This window comes from Crinia signifera, chromosome 19, assembly GCF_055691185.1.
Source record: "Crinia signifera chromosome 19, ASM5569118v1, whole genome shotgun sequence".
NCBI lineage: Eukaryota > Metazoa > Chordata > Amphibia > Anura > Myobatrachidae > Crinia > Crinia signifera.
The window spans coordinates 64,915,203-64,942,754 of record NC_139226.1 but is presented as its reverse complement, the minus strand read 5'-3'; the positions used below and the strand labels follow the sequence as shown (position 1 = coordinate 64,942,754).

The following is a 27,552-nucleotide window of genomic DNA, read 5'->3' as shown; positions in this document are numbered from 1 at the left end:
GTCTGACAAACGAGTCTCCTTGGCTTCAGAGTGTAGCGCTGACACATATCTGTGAGTACCGTCAGTGAATTCCAGGAGCTGCCAAACGGTAGTGAGAGAAGTACAGGAGTTCAATGTGAGTAGCAGTTTACATACCTCACAATATTTAGTGTAATGCTTTTATAAGTTGCTGATTAACTTAGTTTCTCTTACAAAGGAAACAGTATGGGACTTTTCTGAGGTACAGTAATTCATAGACTTGCATTTCCACTAATTAATGTAGTACTGTATTAGATTTCAATGTATTAAAAACAATAAGCCTGACATTATTATAACAAAAACATTGTATAATCTTCATGTCAGACTTACAAAACAAATATAAGAATAGCTTTTTTTACGCAAATATTGTATTTAAAAAATGGAAAAATGTTGCCATTCTGATTACTTTTGATTGTGTTTGCAGTGAAATCCAAGGTTACATAGTATTTTTTTCATCTATATTTAAAAAGCATTTATTTTAGGTTCTTCCTCTAGATGTGTAGCCAGTATATTATCACACTTCAAGATTCTAAAGTTCTTTTTTATGATGTCTCTTAGTTCTTCTGAATGAGTATTGAATTTTGATATGAACAGTGGATTGTCGAGAAAGGCTAGTTATGTTAAGAGACATCATAAAAAAGAACTTTAGAATCTTGAAGTGTGATAATATACTGGCTACACATCTAGAGAAAGAACCTAAAATAACTTTCAAAAAGAACAAAACATTAAAAGACATTTTGTCACCAAGCCACTTTAAGAACAATAACAAAATAACTAAAAAAGATTCTAAAAAATTAAAAGGATGCTACAATTAAATGTATGACTTGTCCCCATATCAAAGGACCGAGCAATTGTTTTCAATGAACCCATCTAGGGTCCTACTTTGATATTAAAATATATCGATTGCCAGACTACATATGTAATCTATCTAATAACCTGTGTTTGTGGATCTCAATATGTAGGACGTATCATTCGGACATTAAACACTAGATTTCTCGAACACAGGAGAAACACAATTAAAGGAATTATGAATCATTCTTTATCTAGACATGTTAAAAACAAACATAAAGGAGACACCCAAGCTATTAGAATTCAAGTTATAGAACATATAGAAGAGACGTCCAGAGGGGGTGACCAATACGATAGGCTCTGTGCATGAGAAGCGTATTGGCTTTTCTCATTAGGTACATTATTCCCAACCGGCCTAAACGACAATATAGAACTTAATAATATTTAGAATGAACACTAGAATCGCATAGGATGTTGATTTCTTTGATGTTTTTTGCCTATTTTGTTTTTTCTCAAAATTACAATCTTAAATAGCGTTAGTGATTCTTTGTATGGATTTGTACTTATTCTTTCTGATGACAAAGATGAAACTATTTACTCTTGATAGATATACATTTTCCCCATATACCTCTTCTGAGTTTACTTACCTCAAATATCTTCTCTATTTAATAGGAATATAAATGTATATTTTTTCTCTTTATATATGTATATTCTTTCTGTTTAAATAGGAATATAAATCATGCTTTTTCTCTTTATATATGTATATTATTTCTGTTCTCCTAGATTCCTAATATATTAACACATATCTGCCTTTATTTATTTATTTATCTGTCTATTTATTATTATGATCATTATTATTTTCTGTAGAGATTTTGAACCTATAGGAGGAACTGTAAGACGTCATACCAGTTAAGATGAGTTCTAATGGACATAGATATTAGGTGAATTATAAATATCAATATATACAAAAAAGACCAGACCAATGATATGTTTCCATATAAAATGGTACATTTTACATTTTTATATTGTAAAATAATGAAAATAATTAACAAATGTATAATAATAAAAAAAAAACATAACCATATACACTATTTACAAATAAAATGTATCAGCGTCGCACTGTGAGAAGGGATTTTAACCCAGTGAAGTTAATAGCAGGTATGTCATATATGCTCTGAAATGCCCCTGCAATTTGCTATACGTCGGAACAACGACAAGAATGCTCAAAGAAAGGCTTAGTCAACATCGCTCCTGTTGCTATTTATTTGCACATGGAATAAACTTTTCATTTTCTTCACCTGAAATTCGCCTGAGTGCTGGTCTTCATCCTTCTGCGGGGGGGTAAGTGTACTGCATTTCTTCAATATAGACCTGGCACCGGCAAGTACGTTTCTTCGTGGAGTGCCGTCCTGCAAACCCACCATTCTATATATATATTATATTTTATGTACATGATTTATGTGTTTATATAATTTATATATTATTATTATTTCTGTGTTTGTTTATATATATATTACATGTCATTTGCTTGAAATAAGTCCACAGCCTAAATGGAGTAAAACAAAGAAATGTTCTTGTGTAACATCAGACACGCTCACCTGATTTAAGGACTAGCAGATTGTAGTACACAGGTGCAGTTTAATGAATACCGTCTGCTGATAGGTGAAAGCACCTTTTTAAACCTGGACTCCAGCAGTATTTCCCAATCTTCTGAGGAAACCCTCACTATACTACGAGGGAGAAACGCGTCAAGAATGGGAAAACTTTCTCCAACTTAATATCCACTTGCCCCAGATTCAAATCCGGACCTGTGCCAGTTTGTGATCCACGGGGATTCAGCTGATTTTTTGCAAACATCGAACATTAGCCCATTATCTCAAGAGAAATCAGGAGGTGCTAACATCGCGGTTAAAGGTAACCTGCGGCAATCCTGAACCGCCTGCCCCACCGACAGCTGATGTCCATCCCACGGACAGGACGGGAGAGGTAACATTGTGGAAGAGGTTGCTTCCAGCATCGGCTTTGATTACACCTGAGCCATGCTGGTTGTAGCAACTTGCTCACATACAGTATATCACAGCAAAGGTTGCTCCCGGCATCGGCTCCTATTACAACAGAGCCACGCCGGTTGAAGCGACCTGCTACATTGCTTTCCCTGCCTCCTCCTGTCCTGTGGTAACGAATTTCTAAGATCAGGAGTAACACAGAGCCCCTGGAAACAAATCCCCAATCCTAAATAACAGCACAGAGTTTGATTTAATTCTGCCTTCTATTTGTTTATCTTCACACAACAACAAAGTGGTGACAAAAAAAGCCAAATTGGTACAATTTATCTCTGGACATAATTACCATCAATCATATCCATTGGAGGCTTCCCACACCCCTCAACACAAGGATACAAATGGGTAAGAGCACTGGAGCTAAAGTATAATTATATCTGACTAAGTTGAGATATTAAGTTGGATTATTTATCTTATTATGCTATATTGTTCTCTTTTTAAATGAATTGTTTTAAAGTGAGTCTTTATAGTAATAAAAATATATATATACATAGATTTATTAAGTGCGCTCTCTCTTTTTAGTTTAATCGGTTTGTGTTGGTTCAACTTTATTGGGAGAAGCACTTCAACTAATTATTGCTGTGGAATATTAATTGTTAGATATTATTTATTGATTCATTCTAATTTATTTTGCACCTGATATCCCGTTGGTATATTTTGTTGGATTATATGTATTTTACTGCTTGGGGTCATATACTGCTTACTAATTGTATGCTGATTTAAATAAAAAACTAAAAATTACTATATTACTATAGCATATTTTGAAGCTTTTCATGCATATATTAAGTATTTTTATGTTTGCATGCATATTTCAAGCTTTTTATGTTGCATAACATCCTGTCTCTAGTAATAATGAAAGGAATGTGTGAGTGATCATCACTATAGCAGTTCATTTGTCCTAGCAATGTATTCATGTACATACTGTAGTAGTAGTAGTAGTATTATTATTATTATTATTATTATTATTATAGCACCAACACATTATAATGCTCTGTAAATTGAGGTATTACAATACAAACTGTTATGGCTCAGTGGATCGACCAAATTTAGGTCGACATGCATTGGGTCGACACTGAAGGTCAACACTGAAGGTCGACCGGGCTTAGGTCGACCCTTGAGATACATTGACATGGCTAAGGTCGACTGTCAACCTTGTCATACTCCCTGAAGAAGACCCACGAGGGTCGCAACGCGTTGGAGTTCACCTTTTCCACCACCACAGACCTACAACTAAGTCTCCTCCCGGCTGGGAGTCGAGCGCGCAGCATTCATACAGACGGACGGACCCCGACGGCTAACTCCCGCGAGACGCAACCCCGGAAGTCCCGTCTGTGTGAGGCTGTGGATACCGGCTGATCGAGCGGACAAGGCGCCGATACAGCCGTGGTGCAGCAGAGCGGACGTCTGGAAAGAAGATTGAAGACCAGCATCACCTGGCCGGTGAGAGCAGGTAAAAGTGTACTGCGGGCGGGACGGGACGCCAGCCCTCCGCACCACTTACACCTGCACGCTTGTGACTTTATCTCTCCCATTCATCTCTCTCATTGACTGCCTCCCTCCACCACCAGTGTGTGCTTATTCCAGCAGCACCACTGAACCCCCCCACCTTGACCCCCACCTGCATTCCCCCAGCTACGAGCATCGTTATTGGTTACACTGTCAGTGAATAAAACTTTCAGTTATTCCAACACATTTTGTCATCATCTTTTCATTATACACTCTGAGCGCAGGCCCTCACTCCCCCTGTTTCATTGTTGACCTAATGCTTGTGTCCACTTTCCAACCCTGTTGACCGTAGGCATGTCGACCTATTTTATTTTTTCCAACCCCTGTCGACCTTCAGTGGTCGAACCAATGGACGTCAACCTAAATAGGGTCGACCTAGTGACCTTATCCCAAATAAACTGCATACAATACATTAAAGATGACTGTGCTACCGCCACATGAGTTTGCAGTCTAACAGAGATATACAGTATCAGATGTAGGCTAGTGATGAACTGCAGGTCCCAGCATGCCTTACTGTCACACTTTCATTATAGGCTTGTCCTGATTGTTCCCAACAGTTGTAGAGAAAAAGATTGCTACAATATGCCATGTACTGGAATGCTAACATTAATACAATGTACAATGGAAACTGATTAAAAAAGATATTTACAAGCTTTAATATGAATATTTTACACATAGGTGGACTTATGGGTCATTTAAGAATAGGGATATTCAAATGCAGGGCAGTGTGAAGGGGGTAAGGGCATACAGGGTGATAGGGAGTGAATAGGGAGATGCAGGGCTGTAGGCAGAGGCGGATTGGCCCACCGGGAAACCGGGCCATTTCACGGTGGGGCGGTCCAGATACCCCTCTGGCAGTGCCGCCAACCGTGCATCCGGGGCTGGCGTCATCCTGGATGCAAGCAGCCGCAGCCTGGTCACAAACGGCAGCATAGCCCAAAACAAATATGGCCACCGCATATATGCATATTTTATATACACATATGCTGCGGCCATATTTGTTTTTGGCTATGCTGCACTGTATGCTGTGACCAGGCAGTGCAGCGGACGAAGTAAGTGGTGTGTCTCTCCCCCCCCCCCCGCAGTAGGTAATGGATATAGAGATGCTGGGCAATAGGGAGAGGATAGGAAGACACAGGGCAGTAGGGAGAGGATAGGGAGATGCAGGGCAGTAGAGGATAGGGCGGTAGGGAGAGGATAGGAAGATGTAGGGTGGTAGGGAGAGGATAGGGAGATGCAGGGAAGTAGTGAGGGAATAGAAAGGATGGATATGGAAATGCTGGGCGGTGAGGAGGGGATAGATAGATGCAAGGTGGAAGTGAGAGGGTAGGAAGATACAGGGTGACATGTAAGGGAATGGGTACATGCAAGGTGGTAAGGAGCAGATAGAGAAACACAGCAGAGTAGGGAATGCATAAGGACACGCATAGCTGGTGAGAGTGTATAGAGAAACACAGAGTGGCAGGGAGTAGGGAGTGGATAGAGAGATGCAGGGTGTGTTATACCATAACTATTCCTTCAATTTATTACAGGAAGATGGAAAATTACTAAAAAAGGGGCAGATGTATTAAGCCTAAATAGAAGAGATAAACTGGAAATAAAGTGTTGCTAAAGTGAAAAAAGATAAAGCACCAGCCAATCAACTCCCAACTGTCATTTTCAAACACAGTTCATTGGCTAGTGCTTTATCTCCTTCCACATTATCTCCACTTTATCTCCAGTTTATCACTCTTGAGATAAATAGTCAAATTATTATTTAGGGACCCTGAAGCAGCCATAGTCTCACTCTGTGTCGGGGTTTAACCATCAACAATCAGAGATATCAATACATTACCTTATCTAATAAATAAATACTAAAAACAATGAAGGTTATAACACTGCAAATGTGGAGGTACAATATTTGGATATTTGATATATCCACTACTAATCACTCTACTAATCACTCTACAATACACCCAAATTCAGTTCAGTTCATTACAGGTACATTCCCAATTTGCCCTGTGTTGGCAGTGAGCATGGTCAGATCCTAGGAGGGGCGACAGGAGAGGGCATCCCCTGTGTCTCCAATTTCCCCACTAAAAGGCGCTTCCAGCGTTGCCCACAGGTGTGCTGCTGAAGTCACTGCTAGCCTCTCACGGGATTTCACAGTCACCGCCGCGACCGCTGGGATTTCTGAGACGTCAGGAGATGAGAGTAAGGCAGCACCATTTCCCTCAATCTCAGCTCCTTCCTCAATGTGTGAATGGCAGTGGGCGTTGAGCTGTGTGGTGCTGGACATATCAGTTTTGTGCATTATTCATAAACAACAGCATCATATACTGTTTTCCATTAGATAACAAACTTTATTTAACTAATATTTTGTGAACTACCTTCTGTAATCTTATGATGTCTGTCCATTTTTATGCAATTAGCATGTGGCATACACCTTTCTGTACTGGGCTCCCGAATCTGAACAGTCTTTTTTTTTTCAGATTGTAAATCATACTGTATGTATTGGCAGAGGATCTGGCAATGGTGCTTGTGGTTGTTAGACGACACAATTCAGAAGACTTAACCAACTTAAGGTTTATTCTAAATGATATGCACACAATGTACAACGGTACTGCAGAGGTTGACTTCGGGTATGATATAACTGGTGCATGGATCACAGTCACAGATATAATCTCTGCAGCCTCTCTTTTTTCTTTTAGATTCCTTTGTTTCTTGGTTCTTGGTGTTGCATCTGGATGCAACACCATGCAACACAAAGGAATCTAAAAGAAAAAAGAGAGGCTGCAGACTTTTGCCTATACCTCAACTCAAACCAACTGAACCTCCAATTCACCACCATTACAAGCAAGGACAAAATCATATTTTTAGATCTGGAAATTTCAATTAAAGAAGGAAACATCACTACACAAACATACACGAAACCGGTCGATGGCAATAACATCCTTCCAGTTCAGAGCAACCACCACAGGAACTGGATTAAGAACATTCCACTAGGACAGTACAGAAGACTTCGCAGAAACTGTACAAACCAGAACACCTTTTTGGAACAAACAGAAGCACTCACACAGAATTTCATACAAAAAGGATATAAAGAGAACACACTACGCGATCAACTAGAGACTGTAAAAAACCTTAACCACCAAGACACAATAAAATATCAAGCAAAGAAACCAAAGACTGATAACAACATAACTTTCATAACTCAATTCAACAGCGAACACCAAATATTTGAAAATATATTGTAAAAGAACTGGCATTTATTACAACTGGACGACGATTTAAGACCATTATTAACAGACAGACCAAGAATCATATATAAGAAGGCCAGAAACCTACGTCAGGAACTAGTATCAAGTTTCATCAAACCAAATACACAAAAAAAACAAAAAACAAATCAAAGGATTTCACCACTGTCTTAACTGCAAAGCATGCAAAAATATATATGTGACCGCAACAAAACCCATCACCAGCTTCTCATCAAATATCACAAAAAAAGAATACAATATAAAAAAACATATTTCATGTGAAACTGAGGGAGTCATCTATCTTCTCTGCTGCCCATGTGGCTTACAATATATCGGACAAACTAAAAGACAACTGAAAATCAGACTCTTCGAGCACATCTATAACATCAAGAGAGGTCTCATAACTCACAGTGTGTCAAACCATTTTCTACAGACTCATAACAAAGATCCTTCTGGTTTACAATTCATAGCAATAAAAAAAGTCAACCAGCACTGGAGAGGTGGAGACTTCATTAAAATACTCAAACAAACAGAAACAAAATGGATTTATGAGTTAAAGACCTTATTACCCAAAGGTATGAACATTGATTTTGAGTTAACTGCATTTTTGTAAAATATCCACTTCTTATTCAATTTTTAGTCATAAACCAGTACAACAAACAATACTTTTTCTCTTTTTCTTTTTCTTTCTCCTTTACTATTTTTTAAAAAAAAACACCTTGTATCTTTTTTTAGGACATTTGTCCATTTTTAATCCATCAAACCCTTTCATCAAAGAACAACATGAGGTTCCCACCATTTTTTATGTCCACATCCGTTTTGATCAATAAAGTTTTTAAAAGTTTTGCAAATAAAAAAACGAAATGGAACCCAGCAATGCCATTCTTGAAAAAGTGCTTGAAAGCACGAAACGCGTAGAAGAGGCTGCTCCATGATCCCCCAAGTGTGCTCCCCACCCCTGGAAGCAAGCTCCATACCATCAGAGCCCAAACGGCACACGCCGTCTCAGACGCACCGTTTGTGCCGACGGGAGAAGAGAGAGGACATGCGGCGTCTCAACCGGCCGCAGCACGCTGATCTCAACCCGCAACACTCGGTCCTGGCACTAGAGGTAGGGAAAGGTAGCAAGGCACACTCCACGGACTTTTTCACCGGCTCAGAAGAGCTGTAAGCATTTAAAACTAACCCGTTTTATTTTCAGGTGTTTTTCTTACTTATTTTTCTTTCCTTATTTTTCTTTCCTTTTCTTATAACCTTCTCCTCTTTAATTAGCACTCATCACCCCTCTTTTCATACGTACTTAAAAAACGCATTGAGCTGCTTTTTTCCTTTCAATCCAGCGCAGTGAACAAACCCTATTTTTTCAATCCTCAACAGGCCAGATGGGCTTTGTTCTTTTCTAGATTTAATTTAAAATTGTCCTTTTCTCCTGGAGCAAAAAATAGCAAGGCAGATGCTCTGTCTAGGTCTTGGGAGACTGAGGAGGAGTCTAAATCCTATGAAGGATGCAACAACTGTACAAGTGTCAGTTCCTCCAGGTAAAACCTTTGTTAAACCTAGCTCAAGGAAGCAAATTCTCCATTGGGCTCATGATTCCAAGTTCTCCGGTCATCAAGGGATTCAGAAGACCTATGAATTCCTTTCTCGAAGGTACTGGTGGCCTGCTCCAAAGAAAGATGTTCAGGAATATATTGCTTCTTGTCCTCATTGTGCCCAACATAAATCCTCCAATTTAGCTCCAGTAGGTCCATTGATGCCACTTTCCATTCCACAGCGGCCGTGGACTCACTTGTCAATGAACTTTATTACCGACCTTCCATCATTTGATGGATACACCACCATATGGGTCGTCATTGACCGATTTTCTAAAATGGCTCATTTCATACCGCTTCGGGGGTTGCCTTCCGCTCCGAAGTTAGCAAACCTTTTTATCAAAGAGATCTTCAGAACCCACGGGCTACCTGAGGAAATCGTCTCAGATCGAAGGGTACAGTTTGTCACGAAATTCTGGCGAGCATTATGCAAAGTTCTCAAGATCCAACTCAATTTCAGTACAGCCTACTATCCGCAATCTAACAGCCAGACGGAGAGAGTCAATCAGGATGTAGAGACTTTTTATGTTTGCATGTTTCCTCCTCCCAGGATGACTGGGTTAATTATGGCTTCCATCCTAGGGTTCCTGACTTCCAGCGGCTACCTTCAACATCTGTGCCAGCGGTAGCGTTAACTCTCCAGCAGCTTCGCCAATATTGGAGGAAAGTCATGAAATCATTGACCAAAGCGTCACAGAAATATAAGAAATTTGCTGACAGAAGGAGAAGAGCTGTTTCCACTTTGAGGGTGGGTGACAAGGTATGGCTGTCCACTCGCAATCTTCGTCTTCGTGTACCTTCGATGAAATTTGCACCTCGTTTTATCGTCCCTTTCCCGATAACTCAGATCATCAATCCAGTTGCCGATAAGTTAAAATTACCACATTATTTAAGGGTCCCAAATTCTTTATATATCTCATTGCTTAAACTGTTAGTGCTAAACAAGTTTCATGCTGCTCTTCCTAAATCTCCCAAAGTTTTTACTCACAGGGGCGTAGAATATGAAGTGGCCCACATTCTGGAATCTCATATCAGGTACAAACGACTACAGTACTTAATCGACTGGAAAGGCTATGGGCCTGAGGAAAGGCTATGGGCCTGAGGAAAGGTCCTGGACCAATGCTTCTAAGGTACATGCTCCTAAAATGATGCAAGATTTTCATAGGAAATTCCCAACCAAGCCCAAGGAGTGTCCTGGGGCCACTCGTAAAGGAGGGGGTGCTGTCATGACCACCATGTCTGCTACCCGTTTCCTCTGTGCTGTCCCTAGCCCCAAGACCTCTGACAGGTCATCTCCTGCCCTGGCGCTTACCTCCACTGCCGGTCCCCATGCTGGTGGAATGCATGCTGTCGTGCTGTCATCTCCGGGTGACAGTGGTGGTGTGTGTCCCTGTGCCAGGCGGGCTCTGGGTAGCGTGAGACATGAGCTGCCATGATGGATCTGTGTCAGATCGGGCCTCTATCTGGACACGCCGGCTGCAGCGCATCCGCGCACAATCACCGCCGGCTGGTTTCCGTCTCCATCACTGGTGGCGGCCATCTTTTGGGATCCTTCAGCCTATGCTCCTTTCAGTAAGGTCAAGTGGCAACCAATCACCGCGCAGCTCACCCTTCAAATACTGACTTGCCGGGCTAGACCGACAGTCAGTACAATGATGCCTACCCGCATGCATCATTGATCCTCCCTGGCTGTCTGTAGTTGCTGCTACAGTTCTTGCGCCTTTGGTTAAGTCTCTTTCAAGTCCTGCTGATCGTTTCACTGCTTGTACCATATCATCACGGAACCCTTTGCCGCCTATACGGATAGGACAAGGTTAACCCTCCAAAGGGGTAATAGCTTCTTCTGCATTCCTGACGGTTATTCTCTGTGGTCATCCCTGGTTCTGCAGCCACGATCCTACTCAGCACAGATTCCTTCAGACTTCATCATCCAATCATCCAATTCTTCAACCAATCATCCAATCCTCATCCAATCATCCAATTCTTCAACCAATCATCCAATCCTCATCCAATCATCCAATTCTTCTTCCAATCATCCAATCCCCATTCAATCATCCAATTCTTCAACCAATCATCCAATCCTCATCCAATCATTCCATTCTTCAACCAATCATCCAATCCTCATCCAATCATCCAATTCTTCAGCCAATCATCCAATTTTTCTTCCAATCGCTCAATCATCCAATCTTGCAGTTATTCAATTATTCAATTACCAATCATCTCCAAAGCTCTTCCATAAAGTATTGTATATTATTGACTTTATCATTTATCAGAAAAAAACAGTTTTATTATTGTGTCATCATTCATATTCTGTACCGCAGTATCTTCATTAAATAAGGTTTACTTTATTCAATTGCTTCACTCCCTTCTGTCGTTAATGCAACAGCCCTATATCAAAGCACCCAGCCTCCGTTACACTCCAGCTGGTGCTTCACGAAACGTGACAAGTAGATGACATGAGATCAGTCCAAACCCTACGCATTTCATCTTATGCAGACTTCATCAGGGGTTGCACATACAGGCAGTATGTCAAAGAAAACATAATTCAAATAAATCCTTTGGGGATGGACGTTTAGGTGTTTAGTGTCCAAAGAAATAAAAAATAATATCTCATGAGCGTCAGCAATATTGTATAGCAATAGCCTCAAACTGATTATGTGCCAGAGAGAGGGTGTATCACAGAATCTCCTCTGACAGCAAGTATAGGGACAATTACATTTTACAGTAAGTAATGCTTTTTTATTTACAGACCTTGAAAACTAGAGTTGTGTATTTCACTAATGGCGCTTGCTTTATTTTTTCTATTCTGCTCAGTGACCATGAGACTACCATGTAGTGTGACAGTTGTGACTCTATGTTGGTTTACCTGCACTTCTACAGCCATACCAGTCAAACCATTTACAGATGAAAGGACTGCAGGTCAGTAAAGATCATGTCCAATATTGAAAACAAAATCAATTCTTAAATGTTAACCATACTGTACATTACACTGCATATTTGTTAAAAGTCAACTCTGCTTATCTCCTCCAATACATTTAGGGGGAATCCCAGGGGATGTGATACAGTACAAGTCAAAAAGTGGGGGCTGAAGTAATTTGAGCTGCTGTGAAAGTAATTGGTTCTTCATCTGTGTCAGATTAAAGCTCTATGGGGCCCGAGGTAATTAAGACAAGGGGGTCCCTAACAAATTACTATGGCCCAGATGTAATAGTGTCTGAGTTTGACGGTCCTGCTGAATGATGTTTGAACTTTGACTTTTTAAAAAAAAATACATTCTGCGTGTCTGCCGAACGCTGGGCCCTAGTCATTTCTTAGGGCCCCCCTTATCTTAAGCCAGAGCTCCATGCATGTCATCACCTTAAATTCCTCGAGAGTCACACTAGGTGACTGGTGCAACAATGATGACCATGGATACATTTGTATGTAGTTTCAAGGCTGCCATCAGATATGAGACATGAAATACAAATGAAACGGGGCAGATGGATTTGGGGCAATGGTACAGGTGTAAAATAATGCAACGGTGTAGATGGGCAAAGCAGAGGAAACACCTTTTCCAAGCCCAGAAGCTAAAGCTTGATGAGAGGAAGATGGTGGAGATGTGTGTGTGTGTGTTGGGGAGAGGTAACATGTCAAGGAGACTTAGGGTGAGGGCTTTGACCACATTTTGCATATATACTAAGCCAGGGGCTCCACAGCTTCATTGCAGAGTGGAATGCCAGAAAAAGCTGGTGTTATCCTAAAGAACCCTATAGGCTCCTTCAAGCATCCGCCATGGCCACAACATCCTTCTGTGCATGCAAAGATGGACTCATGGGTCATAAACCTGGAAGTCCAGGGACTAGCACTCATCACAAAGGGCAGTTCTTTTTGGGAAACTTGCTAATGGTGTTACTTATTGCATATGTTAGTACATATGTTATTAGTATTGGCACTATGGGCCTTATTCTGATTGAGTAGGACATGTACACATTCGTTCGGATTGCGTATTCCTGCAGAGTGCGCGTGCGTACACTACGATATGCGCATGTTCAACGCCGGCACTCTGCACTCGGATGGATCGCTAAACACAAAAATGTCCACCGAACACTCTCGGACAATATGGGCGTAATGTGAGCGTATCTATGGGCGCGGTTTTAAAGTGTGCAAAACTGGGCGTAAATCGATGCGTCAACATGGGTGTTGACGAAAAGTGCTAGGCGTGCACTCAGACCGCTCACCGAGCGGTCGCTACTCAACACACCCAAAAACTTTGGTTCAAACAAATAGCTTTCATGTCTCGGAGGGCAGTAGTTCATGTGCACCGCGTTCTATGGGGCAATCAGTACACACCGCACCAAAATTACTCTCAGCTGAACACAATACTAACCCACTCCTCTGGTCAATTTACTTTAAGTACCCCATTCATGAGATTTCATGCAGTAACCCATTCAGTCATTGCAGTCTGCAAAATTGAGGCACACATAAACACAGGTATAGGTTTGAAACTGCCACATTCTAAAGAATACACTGTAATGTTGTAAGGGTTAATGTAAAGTGCAATTTGGGTGTACAAGCATTGAATTGAATGTAATTGAAAGTCATAGAGACCATAGAGTTTGGCTAATTGTTTAATGGGTTTGAAGCATGAGTTCCGTGCGGATTTGTGCTGTGCTCTGAAAAAACCCAACAGAGGGCGTTCCGTCGGCTGTGCGGCCGCTCAGACGCTGAAAGACCGTGCAAACTTGTTGAGTTCCGTCCGCACACGGTAGTGTGGATGCAGACTGACGCCACTCCCTCTTATGTGGTAGTCCGTCCAAACGGATGTGGTGGCCTTGCAGGTGTGTCTTCGCTCACCGTATGCTGTTCGGTCCTATCCAAACGAACGCAAATCCAAACAAGTGAACAAGAATAAGGCCCTATGTGTGGTGGGCTGTACTGCACGAGGTTGATGCAACCGGCCCCTGGTTGGACTGAGCCCCTGCAAGAGTGCAGGAAGGGGTAAGCAATCCCCAGCCCCATGCCCTCATCTATACCCAGATCTAATGATCAGAAGCCGGCAGAGAGGACAGCTGGAACATGGATCATGGTCCCAAATTGCTTCTTGTTTACAGGCAGACATCTGTCTGTGAATAAAAAGCAAAATTCAGCCTCAATTGCTACCATATGCGGGCCTATGTCAGATTGTGTGCCAAATGCTGGTAGAACTTGTACCCCTTACGTGAACCCTTAAAGTGTAGTAAGTTTGTACATGACACAGCAATGTAGGGGATAATTCCAAATTTCCAAAGTCTGGTCTCTATGTTCTAGCATGGTAGTGCAGGATCTTATCAGTACTGTCACCTAGTGGTTAAAGAAATGCTCACTTCAGTGCTTACATATTATGAATACTGCAAAACATATCAAAGTTTCTTTAAGTATCCTACAACCATGGGGAATATTCATTGACCATGTGGGTGGACGCAGGTAAATGGTTGCTTACACGTATGCTTACTTTGCAAGGTCTTTAACAAGGAGTTGAGGGTGGTTATCGGTGCACCGTGTATATTGTGTGAAGCTACCAGCTGTGCTTGTACAAAAAAGAAGCAATCTAACACAGCAATAACCTGGAGCATTCACAGACTTGAGTGTTTTCATCATACTGGATACCACAAATATGGCACCGCAGAAGGCTGCCTCGGAGCTGTGGAGCTCAACCAAACTACATGTCTCCCCCTGTCCTTGTCCTCATTCATCACCCCCTCAAGCAGAGCTGGCCCTAGGCATAGGCAAACTAGGAAAATGCCTAGGGAACTTGGAATGCGTAGGGGCAACAGCAGCTTCTGCTGATTAAAATGATATCCAGCACGCCTATACTCTGTGTGTGAGTGCGGCTGTATCTGCATACGAAATAGTGTATTCATGGAAAGCAATCTAATATAGCATTTCATATGCAGATACAGTCGCAGCCAGAATATAGGCATGCCGCATATCATTTTAATTATCGGAAGCTGCTTGTGTGTCCGATGTTAGCAGAGCTGGCCGAGAGCTGCATGGCGTATTGAGGCAAGATGCATGAGGACACATCTGTATACAAGCAGAGGCAGAGGTCACAGTGTTAGTGGCTCTGTGAGTGCTGTGTGCAGGTGGGTTGGTTGTACAATAGTACTCATATGTGTAAGGGGCATATGTGTGCCGTGTAAAAATGCATTAATAATGTGCAACATATGTGTAAGGGACATTATGTGTGTCATTATGTGTATAAGGGCATTAATAAAGGATGGCATACTGTGTAATGAGCATTATATTTATAAGGACATTAATGTACTGTATGTCATGTGTAAGGGGTATTACTGTGTGGTATTATGTGTATAAAGGGATTACTAATGTGTGGCATTATGTGTATATGGTGCTCTACTGTATGGTGTAACATATAGAACGGGCAATACTGTGTGGTCTAATGTGAAAAAAGAGCAATTCAGTGTGATGTAATGTGAATAATGGGCACCACTGTGAGAAGTAAAGTATATAAGGTTAAGTGGTTCTACTAAGTGATGTAACATGAATAAGGGACACTGTTGCATGATATCATGTGAATAAAGTTGCACTAATGTGTGGCATAATTTGAATTGGGGGTACTATTGTGTGGCCATGCCCCTTCCCAGCGAGAACACACCCCTTTTTGGAATGCGGGCCAAAAGTGCGTACTGTTACTATTTAAAATACAGAGGGTAGGAGCACCAAAATGATGACTGCTGCGATGAGTGATGATGGTGCTGGGAAAGGGGTGCAGGATCAGAGGTGGAACTAGTGGCAGTGCTAGGGGGCACCAGCCAAAATCTTGCCTAGGGCATCATATTGGCTAGGGCCGGCTCTGCCCTCAAGTGTGATGATCCTGCCAAGTGTGGTAACCAAGCACAGCAGGGAAGCCCTTCAGAAATGGAGCTCACCCCTGGAGCAGACCACCCGTATGAGCCTGGCGGAGCAGAACGTGGGCAGATCGGCAGCCCTCACAGTCCACGCTGCCCTTGCTGCCCTGTGCAGAAAGGATGCAGCAAAGTTGAATGGCAGTTGTTGGAGAGTGGACCGGCGACCATGGAGAACCATTCACAGAGGTAGCAGAAAAGTAAACCCCCAGGGCATTGTGGCGGTGGTCCCAGACCGAGCCGAAGCTCATCAGCTCCCCAGCATTGCCAGCAGAGTCCAACATGGATTAAGCCGCAGTGTGTACCTGCCCTGGTCATGGAGTAGAGGCTGTTGGCTGCCGGTGCCTTAGAGAGGTGGAAGCAGTGGGGGCACCGGTCTGCACTCCCCGCGAACCTGCTTTCAAATGTGTGCTCCCTGGCAAACAAGTTTGATGAGCTGTCCCTCCTCATGGGAAGCACAAGGTCGAGCATTGCAGGATCATCTGTCCTATGCTTCACAGAGACATGGCTGGATGACCACATTTCTGACCCCCCGGTGTCCCTGCCAGGATTTGGTCTCTACAGAGCTGATAGCTCCAAGGTTCTCTCAGGGAAATCAAAGGGTGGCGGCATCTGCTTCTACAACAATGATAGATGGTGCACCAATGTCACAATCCTAGGCAAATCATGCAGCCCTCACTTGGAGATGCTATGTATGAACTGCAAACCCTTCTGTTCCCCTGGAAATTTGCCTCGATTGTCCTAGTGGGAGTGTTCACACACCCCCCCCCCCCTTGCCTGTGCAAAGGAAACCCTGCACCACCTGGCCACCGGCATATCTGACATGGAGCAAAAACACCTCTCTGACTCTCTGGTCATAATGCTGGGTGACTTCAACAGAACTAACCTAAGCCAGGAGCTACCCAAGTTCAAACAACAAGTCACGTGCCCCACCAGGGAAGGGCATACCCTTGACCACTGCTACACCACCCTTAAGTCCCGGTCAATCCGGTCAATCTCACGTGCTGCACTCGGACTATCTGACCACTGCCTCGTCCACCTACTCCCTATCTATACGCAGAAGTTGAGAGCAGCTAAGCCTGTCATCAAGACAGTTAAGAAATGGACTAATGAGGCTAAGCTGAAACTCCAGTCCTGCTTCGACTGTACGGACTGGGGGGTCTTTGAAGCCTTGGCAACTGACCTGAATGACCTGACTGACACTGTCACATCCTACATAAGCTACTGTGAGGACATGTGTAGGTACTTGTGTAATATCTGGGCGCCCAATTTTTTTCCTCGGGTCGGAAAAATCGGGTCGATCGTATCGATTTTTACATTGGATCCAATGTTAAATGGTCCCTGAGACCCGATTTTACATTGGGTCCAATGTTAAATGCCCCCCAGACCCCATTTTTCATTGTGTAACCACCCTGATGGTTAATTATGTGAAATGCCCCCCATTATTAACGCCATGCCACGATCAACGCCAACCCAAAGCGTGGCGAGGAGAACGAGCCCGCGAGGGACGTCGGTATGCGTCTTCCGACCGTTTCATACCCCCACTATCCACATTCGCATGGAGTTGATTTTATATAGTGTGGCGAGCCACCGAGCCCGAAGTGTGGCGAACGCAGCGAGCCCCGCGAGGGGACGCAGAATACGAGCTTCGGGCTCGTATGTCGCGTCCCATCGCGGGGCTCGCTGCGCTCGCCACGCTTCGGGCTCTAAATAAGATCAACTCCATGCGAATGTGGATAGTGGGGGTATGAAAAGGTCGGAGGACGTGTACCAGCGCCACTCGCGGGCTTGCTGCGCTCGCCACGCTTTGGGGTGCCATTGGTCGTGGAGTGGCGTTACCAATGGGGGGTCATTTCACATAATTAGCCATCAGGGTGGTTATACAATGAAAAATGGGGTCTGGGGGGGCATTTAACATTGGACCCAATGTAAAATCGGATATCAGGGACCATTTAACATTGGATCCAATGTAAAAATTGGGTCCATCGCATCGCATGCGATGCGAGCGACCCGATTTTTCCGACCTGATAAATAAATCGGGTCTATCGCATCTGATTGCATGCCTTAAGTTAAGGCATGCAATCAAAAAATCGGGCACCCAGATATTACACAAGTACCCATATGTATACCCACCAAGACCTACCGCATCTTTAACAACAACAAGCCCTGGCTCAACGCCCAGCTCGGTCAACTCCACCGAGCCAAAGAGGAGGCCAACACCGATGGTAGACCCCCTCCAGTTTGCCTACCGATCGAACTGATGCATTGAGGACGCAGTCAACCTGGGCCTGCACTATATTCTGCAGCACCTAGATATGCCTATGCAAGGGTCCTATTTGTCGACTTCAGCTCAGCTTTGAACACAATCATCCCCAACATCCTCCACCAGAAAATTACTCCGCCTAGGAATCCCTGAAGCTACGTATTCTTGGATTGTGGACTTTCTGAATGATAGACAGAGCCGGCCCTAGCCTAAATGACGCCCTAGGCAAGATTTTGGCTGGTGCCCCCTAGCACCGCCACTAGTTCCGCCTCTGACTCTGCTCCCCTTTCCCAGCACCATCAACCCTCATCATAGCAGTCATCATTTTGGTGCCCCTACCCGCAATATTTTAAATAGAAACAGCGCACACATTCGGTGCGCAGCCCAAACAGGGGTGTGTTCTTGGTGGGAAGGGGCATGGCCACCCAATAGTACCCCCAATTCAAATTATGCCACACAGTAGTGCAACTTATTCACATTATATCATGCAATGGTTTCCCATATTCACGTTACATCACACATTAGTACCACTTTACCTTATATACATTACTCCTCACATTATTCACATTATACACTTAGAAAAAAATCCTAAGAAAATATTGTATTTTAAGCACCTCCATGGTCACACTGCAACCCAGCACAAAGCAGTGTGTGCTGGGCAGAGGAGAAGAGCTGCAGCTGCTGCTGTCACTTAAGGGGAGGGGGTCCGGGGCCCCCACTGGGCCCTTCCATCAGACTTTGGCCTGGGTAATTTGTACCCCCTACTCCTTTCTCTCGGCACCCCTGATAATACCACACAGTAATGCCCCTTACACATGACACACATTATTAATGTCCTTATAACCATAATGCCCCTTACACATTATGCCAACCTTTATTAATGCCCTGCATACACATAATGACACACATAATGCCCATTACACATATGTTGCACATTATTAATGCCCTTATACACATGACACACATAATGCCCCTTACACATATGCTAAACACTATTGCACAACCAACCCACCCACAGACAGCACTCGCACAGCCGCTAACGCTGAGACCTCTGCCTCTGCTTGGATACAGATGTTTCCTCATACATCTTGCCTCAATAGGCCATGCAGCTCCTGGCCAGTTCTGCTAATGTAATGTTGGGTGCCTTTTTTGCTGAAAATTCCTCATATTTGCATTGTTATGTGACCAGGACACACAAGGAGCTTCAGATGATTAAAATGATATGCGGCATGAATATATCCTGTACCTGCATACGGAATGCTATGTTACAGTGATTTCCATGAATACACTATTTCATATGCAGATACAGCCTCACTCACACACAGAATATAGGCATGGTGCATATCATTTTAATCAGCAGAAACTGCTGATGCCCCTAGGCATCCCAAATGCCCTAGGCAATTGCCTAGTTTGCCTATGCCTAAGGCCGGCTCTGATGATAGAAAACAAGTTGTGAAAGCGGGGGAATTCACTTCCCAAGTGCAGTGCATCAGCACAGGAGCCCCTCAGGGCTGTGTACTCTCACCCCTGCTCTTCTCCCTGTACACCAACGACTGCACCTCAGAGGCGCAATCAGTAAAGATAATCAAATTCGCTGATGACACTACCATCATTGGTCTTATCAAGGATGGGGACGAAACGGCCTACAGACAAGAAGTGGACCGATTGGCCTGGTGGTGCAACAGCAACCACCTAGAGCTCAACCCACTCAAAACCGTTGAGATGGTACTGGACTTTAGGCAGAAGGCTGTTAGTGTTCCTCCGCTAACAATTGCTGACAGTGTGGTGTCGCTAGTAGACTCCTTCAAGTTGCTAGGAACCACAATCTCACGGGACCTTAAATGGGGACCCAACACTGTTACTATTGTTGGAAAAGTGCAGTAGAGGCTATTCTTCCTTGGCAACTGAGGAAGTTCAACATCCCACAGAAGCTTCTGCTCCTCTTCTACTCTGCAATTGTGGAGTCTGTACTGTGCTCCTCAATACTGGTCTGGTACGGCTCCGCCAGCGAGAGAGACAAATGCAGACTCCAAAAGGTAGTCAGAACTGTAGAGAAGATAATCGGGACAGACCTTCCCTCTGTCCAGGACCTGTACCTGTCCAGAGCAAAAAAGCGGGCAAAGAAGATAGTTAAGGACCAACTACATCCTGGCCATGGCTTGTTTAACCTGCTGCCATCAGGCAGACGCTACAGGGCTATTCCTACCTGGTCCACCAGAAGCCTAAAAAGTTTATTTCCTCAAGCGGTTCATCTGTTGACACATGAACTCATGAACTCCTCACTGTCTAGTCGCGTCATAACCCTTTGCACATAATCTAACAAGGTGTCCCCTCGGAAAAACTTTCTATATGACTGTACATGTTCCCCCACCTGTTTATATTATTTATTGTTTATACTGTATGCTGTTTACTTGTTACCCCCCTGGCTACTGCACAGCAAACCAAAAACAAATTCCTAGTATATGCTAGTATAATAAATAAAGCTGATAAATAAAGGCCAATAAAGCTGATTCTGATTTTGAGATGGTATTGGTTAATATGAGCAAACAATTGGATAGTGCTGCGATCAGCTCCTTTGTGGTAGTTTGTAAATAACGATCAACAATGCGGTATAATGGGTAAAGCAAGGTTTACTTAATGAAACAATACAAAATTGTGCATAAAGGATACAATGCAGGGGGTACAAATGGTTGTGCAATTTTATTGGATACAATTGAATTGGATACAAGGTTTACTAAATTAACAATACACAATGGTGCATAAATGATACAATGCAGAGGGTACAATTTGGTTGTACAATTTTGATTGGGTGCAATTAAATTGAATACAGTTAGCAAACAATATAATTGACGATCGTAACAAGAGAAGATAGAGATCTTATCTTTGCTTCAATGTTGATGGTTCAATGGTGATGCAATTGTTCAAGGGAACTGGTGGGGGGATGGAGAGAGAGTTAATCTACTGTCTGGTTGGTTATTGGGTGTGTGGTGGGGGTGTCCAACACACCTGGTTTGACAGCGGCATCCCACTGGTCTGGACCTGCTTTTACAGTTTCTGTATTGAATGGGTATGGGGCCCCAGTGTTGGCACACGCTGGTGCGGTGTTCCTGAGGAGGAGGGTCTGCTCTGGATGTCAGGGAGCCGGGTGCTGGTGGAGTGGTGTTCCTGAGATGGAGGAGCTTGGTGTCTGGGAGCTGAGTGTTGGTGGAGCGGTGTTCCTGAGATGGAAGGACTGGGTGTTGGGAAGCTCAGTGTTGGTTTATTATGGAAACCTTGTTTTACCCTTTACACCACATTGTTGATCATTATTCACACACAACCACAAAGGAGCTGAGCGCAGCACTATACAATTGTTTGCTCAAGGTCTTTAACAAGCCAGTAGCAGGTTCTTTATCTCCTGAAGACCATTTTTTACTTAAAAGGAATAGATACCATATGCAAAATATATTTTCTAATAATGTATTCTCCCAAAAACCTACAGAAATCCTAATAATAGGGTACCATGCCCTATACTCATACGATGGTAACAACACACACTGATATATGAGGGTTTAAGTAGTAAGAAACTTGGGTATATTTCACCACCTACCCCAGTATAGGTAGGTCCTGTTCCACCACACCAATGCATTTCAACCATATCAAGTCTACCTCAACATTTAATGTAGCTCTTTGTCCTTATATACTGACAGGGTTCTTCTATACAAAGGTGATGTGTTGCTTCCTTTAGAGATTCAAGGGCCATATGAGTAGCAGATTTAACCCTAAGCATACGAGGCACGTGCCTAAAAGTGCCACTTGCTGGTAGCAGCTCATCAGGCTGCAGCCCATCACTGCCCACTGCTAAATCTGAGCAGCGGACTTTTTTTCTAGTTGAAGATGAGAGGGACAGGGAAATGTAAGCATGGAACAGAGTTACATGAGCAGAGCTGCTGTCAGTGATACCCCTTTTCCATCTGCAACCCGGGTCGCACCTGGGATTTTGTACCTTGCTACAACCTGGGTGCGACCCGGCTTGCAAACCATTCACACTAGAGTCCCCAGCCGGCATAATGCCGGGCGGGTGACGTCATCGGGAGGTGTGGTCGGGGAGGCGCTGGTAGATGAGAGAATCTCCCAGCGCCAGCTTTTGCACTGTAGTGAACGGGACCCGGGTCGCATTGACCCTGGTTACCCGATTACACTACACAGTGACCCAGGTTGAACACGTGGGTAGAAATGCCGGGTCTCACGACCTGGGTTATTTCTACAGGGAGCGTTTCCACCTGCCTAAAATCCTGGGTTATGCGCGCTCCCGGGATATTTAGGCTAGTGGAAAAGGAGTATAAGAGAGAGAGAGAGCAGGGCTGCTGTCAGGAAGAAAAGAAGAGCTGTTGCAGATCCCCTGCCAGCCAAAGCAGAATGGGTGTGGATCGTTTGGTCTACATCAACTAGATCGACAAGCATTGGGTCGACACCACTAGGTCGACAGGCAGCAAGGTCGACATGGGTCAAGGTCGACATGGGTCTAGGTCGACGTGACATTAGGTTGACACAAGCATTAGGTTGACATGGGCAAGGTCAACAGTCAAAAGGGGTCGACATGGGTTTTTCCTCCCGAATGTCGACACAGTCGACATGTACACAGTTTGAAGTGCACCGCATCCGCTCGCTATGCTTTGGGCACACTATTTTATTCTCCCACCATGCCCTAGTGGATGTTAGGGCATGAAATACCGCCTGAAATACCGCCTGTTGGCACATTTTGGCTCAAAAAACAGTGAAAAACCCCATGACGACCTTTTGACTGTCAACCTAGCCCATATCGACCTAATGCTTGTGTCGACCTAATGTCATGTCGGCCTAAACCCATGTCAACCTAGACCCATGTCGACCTAAACCCTTGTCGACCTTGTTGCCTGTTGACCTAGCTGCTGTAGACCTAATGACCGTTACCCAGCAGAACAGTGCTACTCTGCTGCTTGTGATGTAAACATGTGTGCAGTTTGTGTGTTTTGTGCCGTGTGTGTGTGTGTGTGTGTGTGTGTAAGTATACCTCCCAACATATGCACTCGTATAAATGGGACACTCGCATGGCTCTACCGCGCGAGCACCCGAAAAGGGGGCATGATCTATGGAAAGGGGCATGACTTTGCGGGATGATGTGCCCTCAGGCCCTAGTTTTTCACCCTTCTGAAATTCTGAATAGACGCTTCAGGCTGGAGGGACTTCTACCTGCCTCCCCCCCAGCTGTGGGTCACTGGCAGCCCCGGGCAGGGGGTGGGACCGCCCCATATTACAGGGATGGTCCCGCGAAAAATGGGACAGTTACGAGGTTTGTGTAAGCAGTGTGTGTGTGTGTGTGTGTGTGTGTGTATGCTGTGCAGTATGTGTGCTTAGTGTAAGCAGTAGGAGGCATTTGGCGAGGGATAGTATCAAAGAGCTGTGATGGGAGCATTAGGAGGCAGTGAGAGGAGTTCTGATAGTGAGCTGGGGTGGAGGACCAGTATGGTTTGAGGAAGCGTAAGCTGTGGTGTGATGAGAGCAGTGTTATATGTGTAAAGGTGCCCATACACGGTGCAAGGGTGATGTGCGATGCAATGCGCACTCCCACGGGAATCCTATCGCACAGTACATAGTCTGTGCAGCCTGTGCTTTTTGAACTAGCGATTTGATCACATGCAATTCAAAATGCATGGAAATATTGTACCATGTATGGGCACCTTAAGGGGAGAGGGCAGGGAGATACAGTATGGAGGGAGGTAACAGTACGTTTTTCTTTTGGATGCAGCGGGTGGGCAATATTGTTCCCAGGGCCAGCCTGACCCCTATAACCTCCTCTAGTCATAAAATATCTAATGTAATAGTCTACATTTTTATTGTAAGCATGTTAAATAAATCATTTACATTTTTTTATTAATATGCTTAATATTTTTCACAGACCGCTAATTAGATTATTTTTATATTGTTCACAGCTAACACAATTCTTGAGAATGACGTGGACCCTTCACAAATCTGTGATCTACTTGAAATCCATAAAACCTGCTCAGCTCTGGAGTTTCCACAATATGAAATAGAAGATGCCAACGTTAAGAGTTCAGGGAAATGGAAGCACTGCATGGCAGAATTGCTGACCAGTTACCTCGGTGGTCGCCAATCAAGGCAAGCTCAAGTTGGTTACAACATTAACTCATTCGGCTTACGCTTTGGCAAACGGGCACCCACAGTAACTCTGGATTCACTGTGGCAACAATCTAACAGACATAGTCATATTGTCATTCCTATCAACCTGTTACACAAGGTGTTCTGCTCCAAGTAGCTGGAAACTGAAGAGACATTTTGTTGCAGCATCTCTGTATAATGGACATTTACTTGTAATCTGTATTGAACACCATTTTCAGTTATGTAAGCGATATATCCTACTGTTACGTGAGCGATATATCGTTTGCCGCTATATCCCCCGTATGTACGGGGCTTCAGTGTTTAAAAGGGTGAGGTGGCGGGCAGGTGGTACACTTTAATTACACTTTCTCTTTACAATGTCCCTTGTGAATCTTGGACCAACATCTTTGTGGTTAATTGTCAAATGTTTAGTGTTTTCAGTACTTTAATGTATTTGTCTCATAATCTCAGCTGGATAGCATAGGGTAAGTTTCTACAATTCAAGATACATTGGGTGAAATTTAATAGGCTGAGAGATTCAGAAAGTGAGAGATTTGATAAGAAATCTCCAGGTTATTTTAAAGCAGCAATCATTTACACTGCAAAACCAGTTTGATTTTGCCTGTTTTACACTAATTAGCAGCCGTATTATCAGTACGGCTGCTTAGTAAATCAGGAACCACGATTCTTTTGAATGGTGATTCCTGTCGTATCCTATCAATGGTGTAGACATTCGTATTTGTAAATACAAATATGAATGTCCCATCTTTAGGAATATGAATTGTTGTATTTTCGGGATTGTAAATCCCGAAAATACAAATGTGTAAAAAATAGGTGTATTTCTGCCTACGAATACACCTATTTTTTACGAATCCATTTTGGTAAATTTCCCCCTAAATGTCATACGTCTCCACTTATATGCATGTAATTGGGAGCAGTATAGTAACATAGATTGATTACCCACACCGTTGGGGCACATTTAAATGTATGTAATTTACACAAACACTGCCGATACATTCAGTGTGTGGAATTATTGTCACGTTCAAGGTATAACACATTCAAACCACTATAATGTGCATATAATATGGAAAAACGCCAGTATGTTGTCATAGCATACATATTTTGGCTATATCTATCCTGAGGGTCCTCATTCCTTACCTTTGTTCTGTGCGATTGGCACTTTACCCCCTCGTGCCCTGTTATAAGAAGTGAAGGATGGGGGTGAAGCCAATGCCATGTAGGCATGTGGAACCCATCCACAATATGCCCCCATGTCTCCCTAAATACAGTATATACAGGTTGAGTATCCCTTATGTAAAATGCTTAGGACCAGAAGAATTTTGGATAATGGATTATTCCGTATTTCAGAATATTTTTATATTTCAATGATGTATCTTAAAGTATCTTGCATTTATGTGGAACAAACACATGAAATACACACAAATATATATTTATTTGTGCATAAAACAAGGTTTCAAAACATGAAACAAAGTTTGTGTACCATCTCTTGCCAACCAATCATTTTCTTGCACATATTTAGTGCCAGTTACATATCATGTCCTCAGTTGTGCTGTTACAGGTGTCCCAATTTTTTTTTTCACTTTCTGAAATGTATGGTTTTCAGAATAATTTGGATAACGGATATTTGGATAAGGGATACTCAACCCGTATCTAAAAAAACTAAAATTGCATACATTTACAAAATATCACCTGTTGTCTTTATGCTGATAATCATGCTGTCATGGTGATAGGCCTATTTTTTATGTGGGGGCTTGGTGCTTCACATTTTTTCATCTGATCCTGCCTAAAACAGGTTTATAAGAAGGCCACTGAGAGCCAGATGTATCAAGCTTCAAAAAGTGATAAAGTGTAGAGTGATAAATAACCAGCCAATAAGCTCCTGTCATGTTACAGGCTGGGTTTGAAAAATGACAGGTAGGAGTTGATTGGCTGGCTGTTTATCACTCTCCACTTTATCATTTTTTGAAGCTTGATACATCAGGCCCTTAGCGTAAATTTAAAGCATCTTTAATTGTATACCTAGCTGAAATAGGCCAGCCTTGTTTCTTTCTATGCCAGGGGTTCCCATGCACTGTCCTCAAAGCATCACAACAGTCCATGCTTTACCCTTTTACAGTCCAATTTTTTTGCAATTCAAACTGTCTGGTTTAAATGTTTAAATTACTTGTCATTTTTTTAACTTCTTTTATTCAAAAATGGTCTACATTGAATGTTAACGATGGGACGCGGGAACGTTCCAAAGAGTTTTAGGAGCGCCCCATCATTCTCTAAAGCCCATTAAAAATCCATCCACATAAAAATAGGCCCATCTGTCTGATCACCAGACAGACACCAGCCGCCACATGGTTGGCCATAAATCATAAGTATTACATTTACTATTTGACACATTTATGCAATTTTTATACTTTTACATATTTAGGGAGGCATTGAGGCGTATAGTGTATGGGTTCTTCATGCCTACATGGTATATTGGCCTCACCTTCTCCATTTCTCATAATAGAGCCATGAATATGTTCAGCTCCAGGCCCAGTAGGCCCTTAATCTGGCCCTGCAAACTCCAGTGTGTAAAGATTAACAAGAGTAGTTACAGAAACATGGAATAAGATGATCTGACTGAGTTCAGAATATTCTATATTCATATGAGTGAACATGTAAATGTCCAGCATGAGCCTCATTCATATAAGGAGCTCAAAAAACGATGCCACATGGAAGTTTGTTAAATCCATATAATGTGAAAAGACCCATTGGGATAATAGGCTTAGAACTAAAACAGCATGTGCTGTATAATCATTATTCACTGGAAGACAACTGCAGGTGTTTGTGACTTCTGGTGGGGGCCAAGGATGACCACATGCTCCTGGAGTTCCTGGCTCCCATCCGCCAGAGCCCCCAGCAGCAGCAGTAGTAGCAGGATGCTGCCCCCCCCCTCCTCCCCCATCGACAGAGAAGGGGTAAGATGGAGGAGGCAGCCTAGGATCCACCGTGTTGTGTGCTTTAGGGAAGTTGTCCCATTGAGCCCCTCTGCTGCTGTGAGTAGCATAATCAAGA

General features: G+C 43.2%; 1 protein-coding gene across 1 annotated transcript; it reads left to right on the top strand.

The window, feature by feature from the left end:
* Positions 1-26,350, top strand: LOC146042623 (uncharacterized). Its single transcript, XM_083162704.1, has 3 exons — positions 1-115; positions 12,016-12,120; positions 24,297-26,350. The coding sequence occupies exons 2-3, from the start codon at positions 12,021-12,023 to the stop codon at positions 24,638-24,640; spliced, it is 444 nt and encodes a 147-aa protein (XP_083018830.1). The 5' UTR covers positions 1-115; positions 12,016-12,020; the 3' UTR covers positions 24,641-26,350.
* The last annotated feature ends 1,202 nt before the right edge of the window (positions 26,351-27,552 follow it).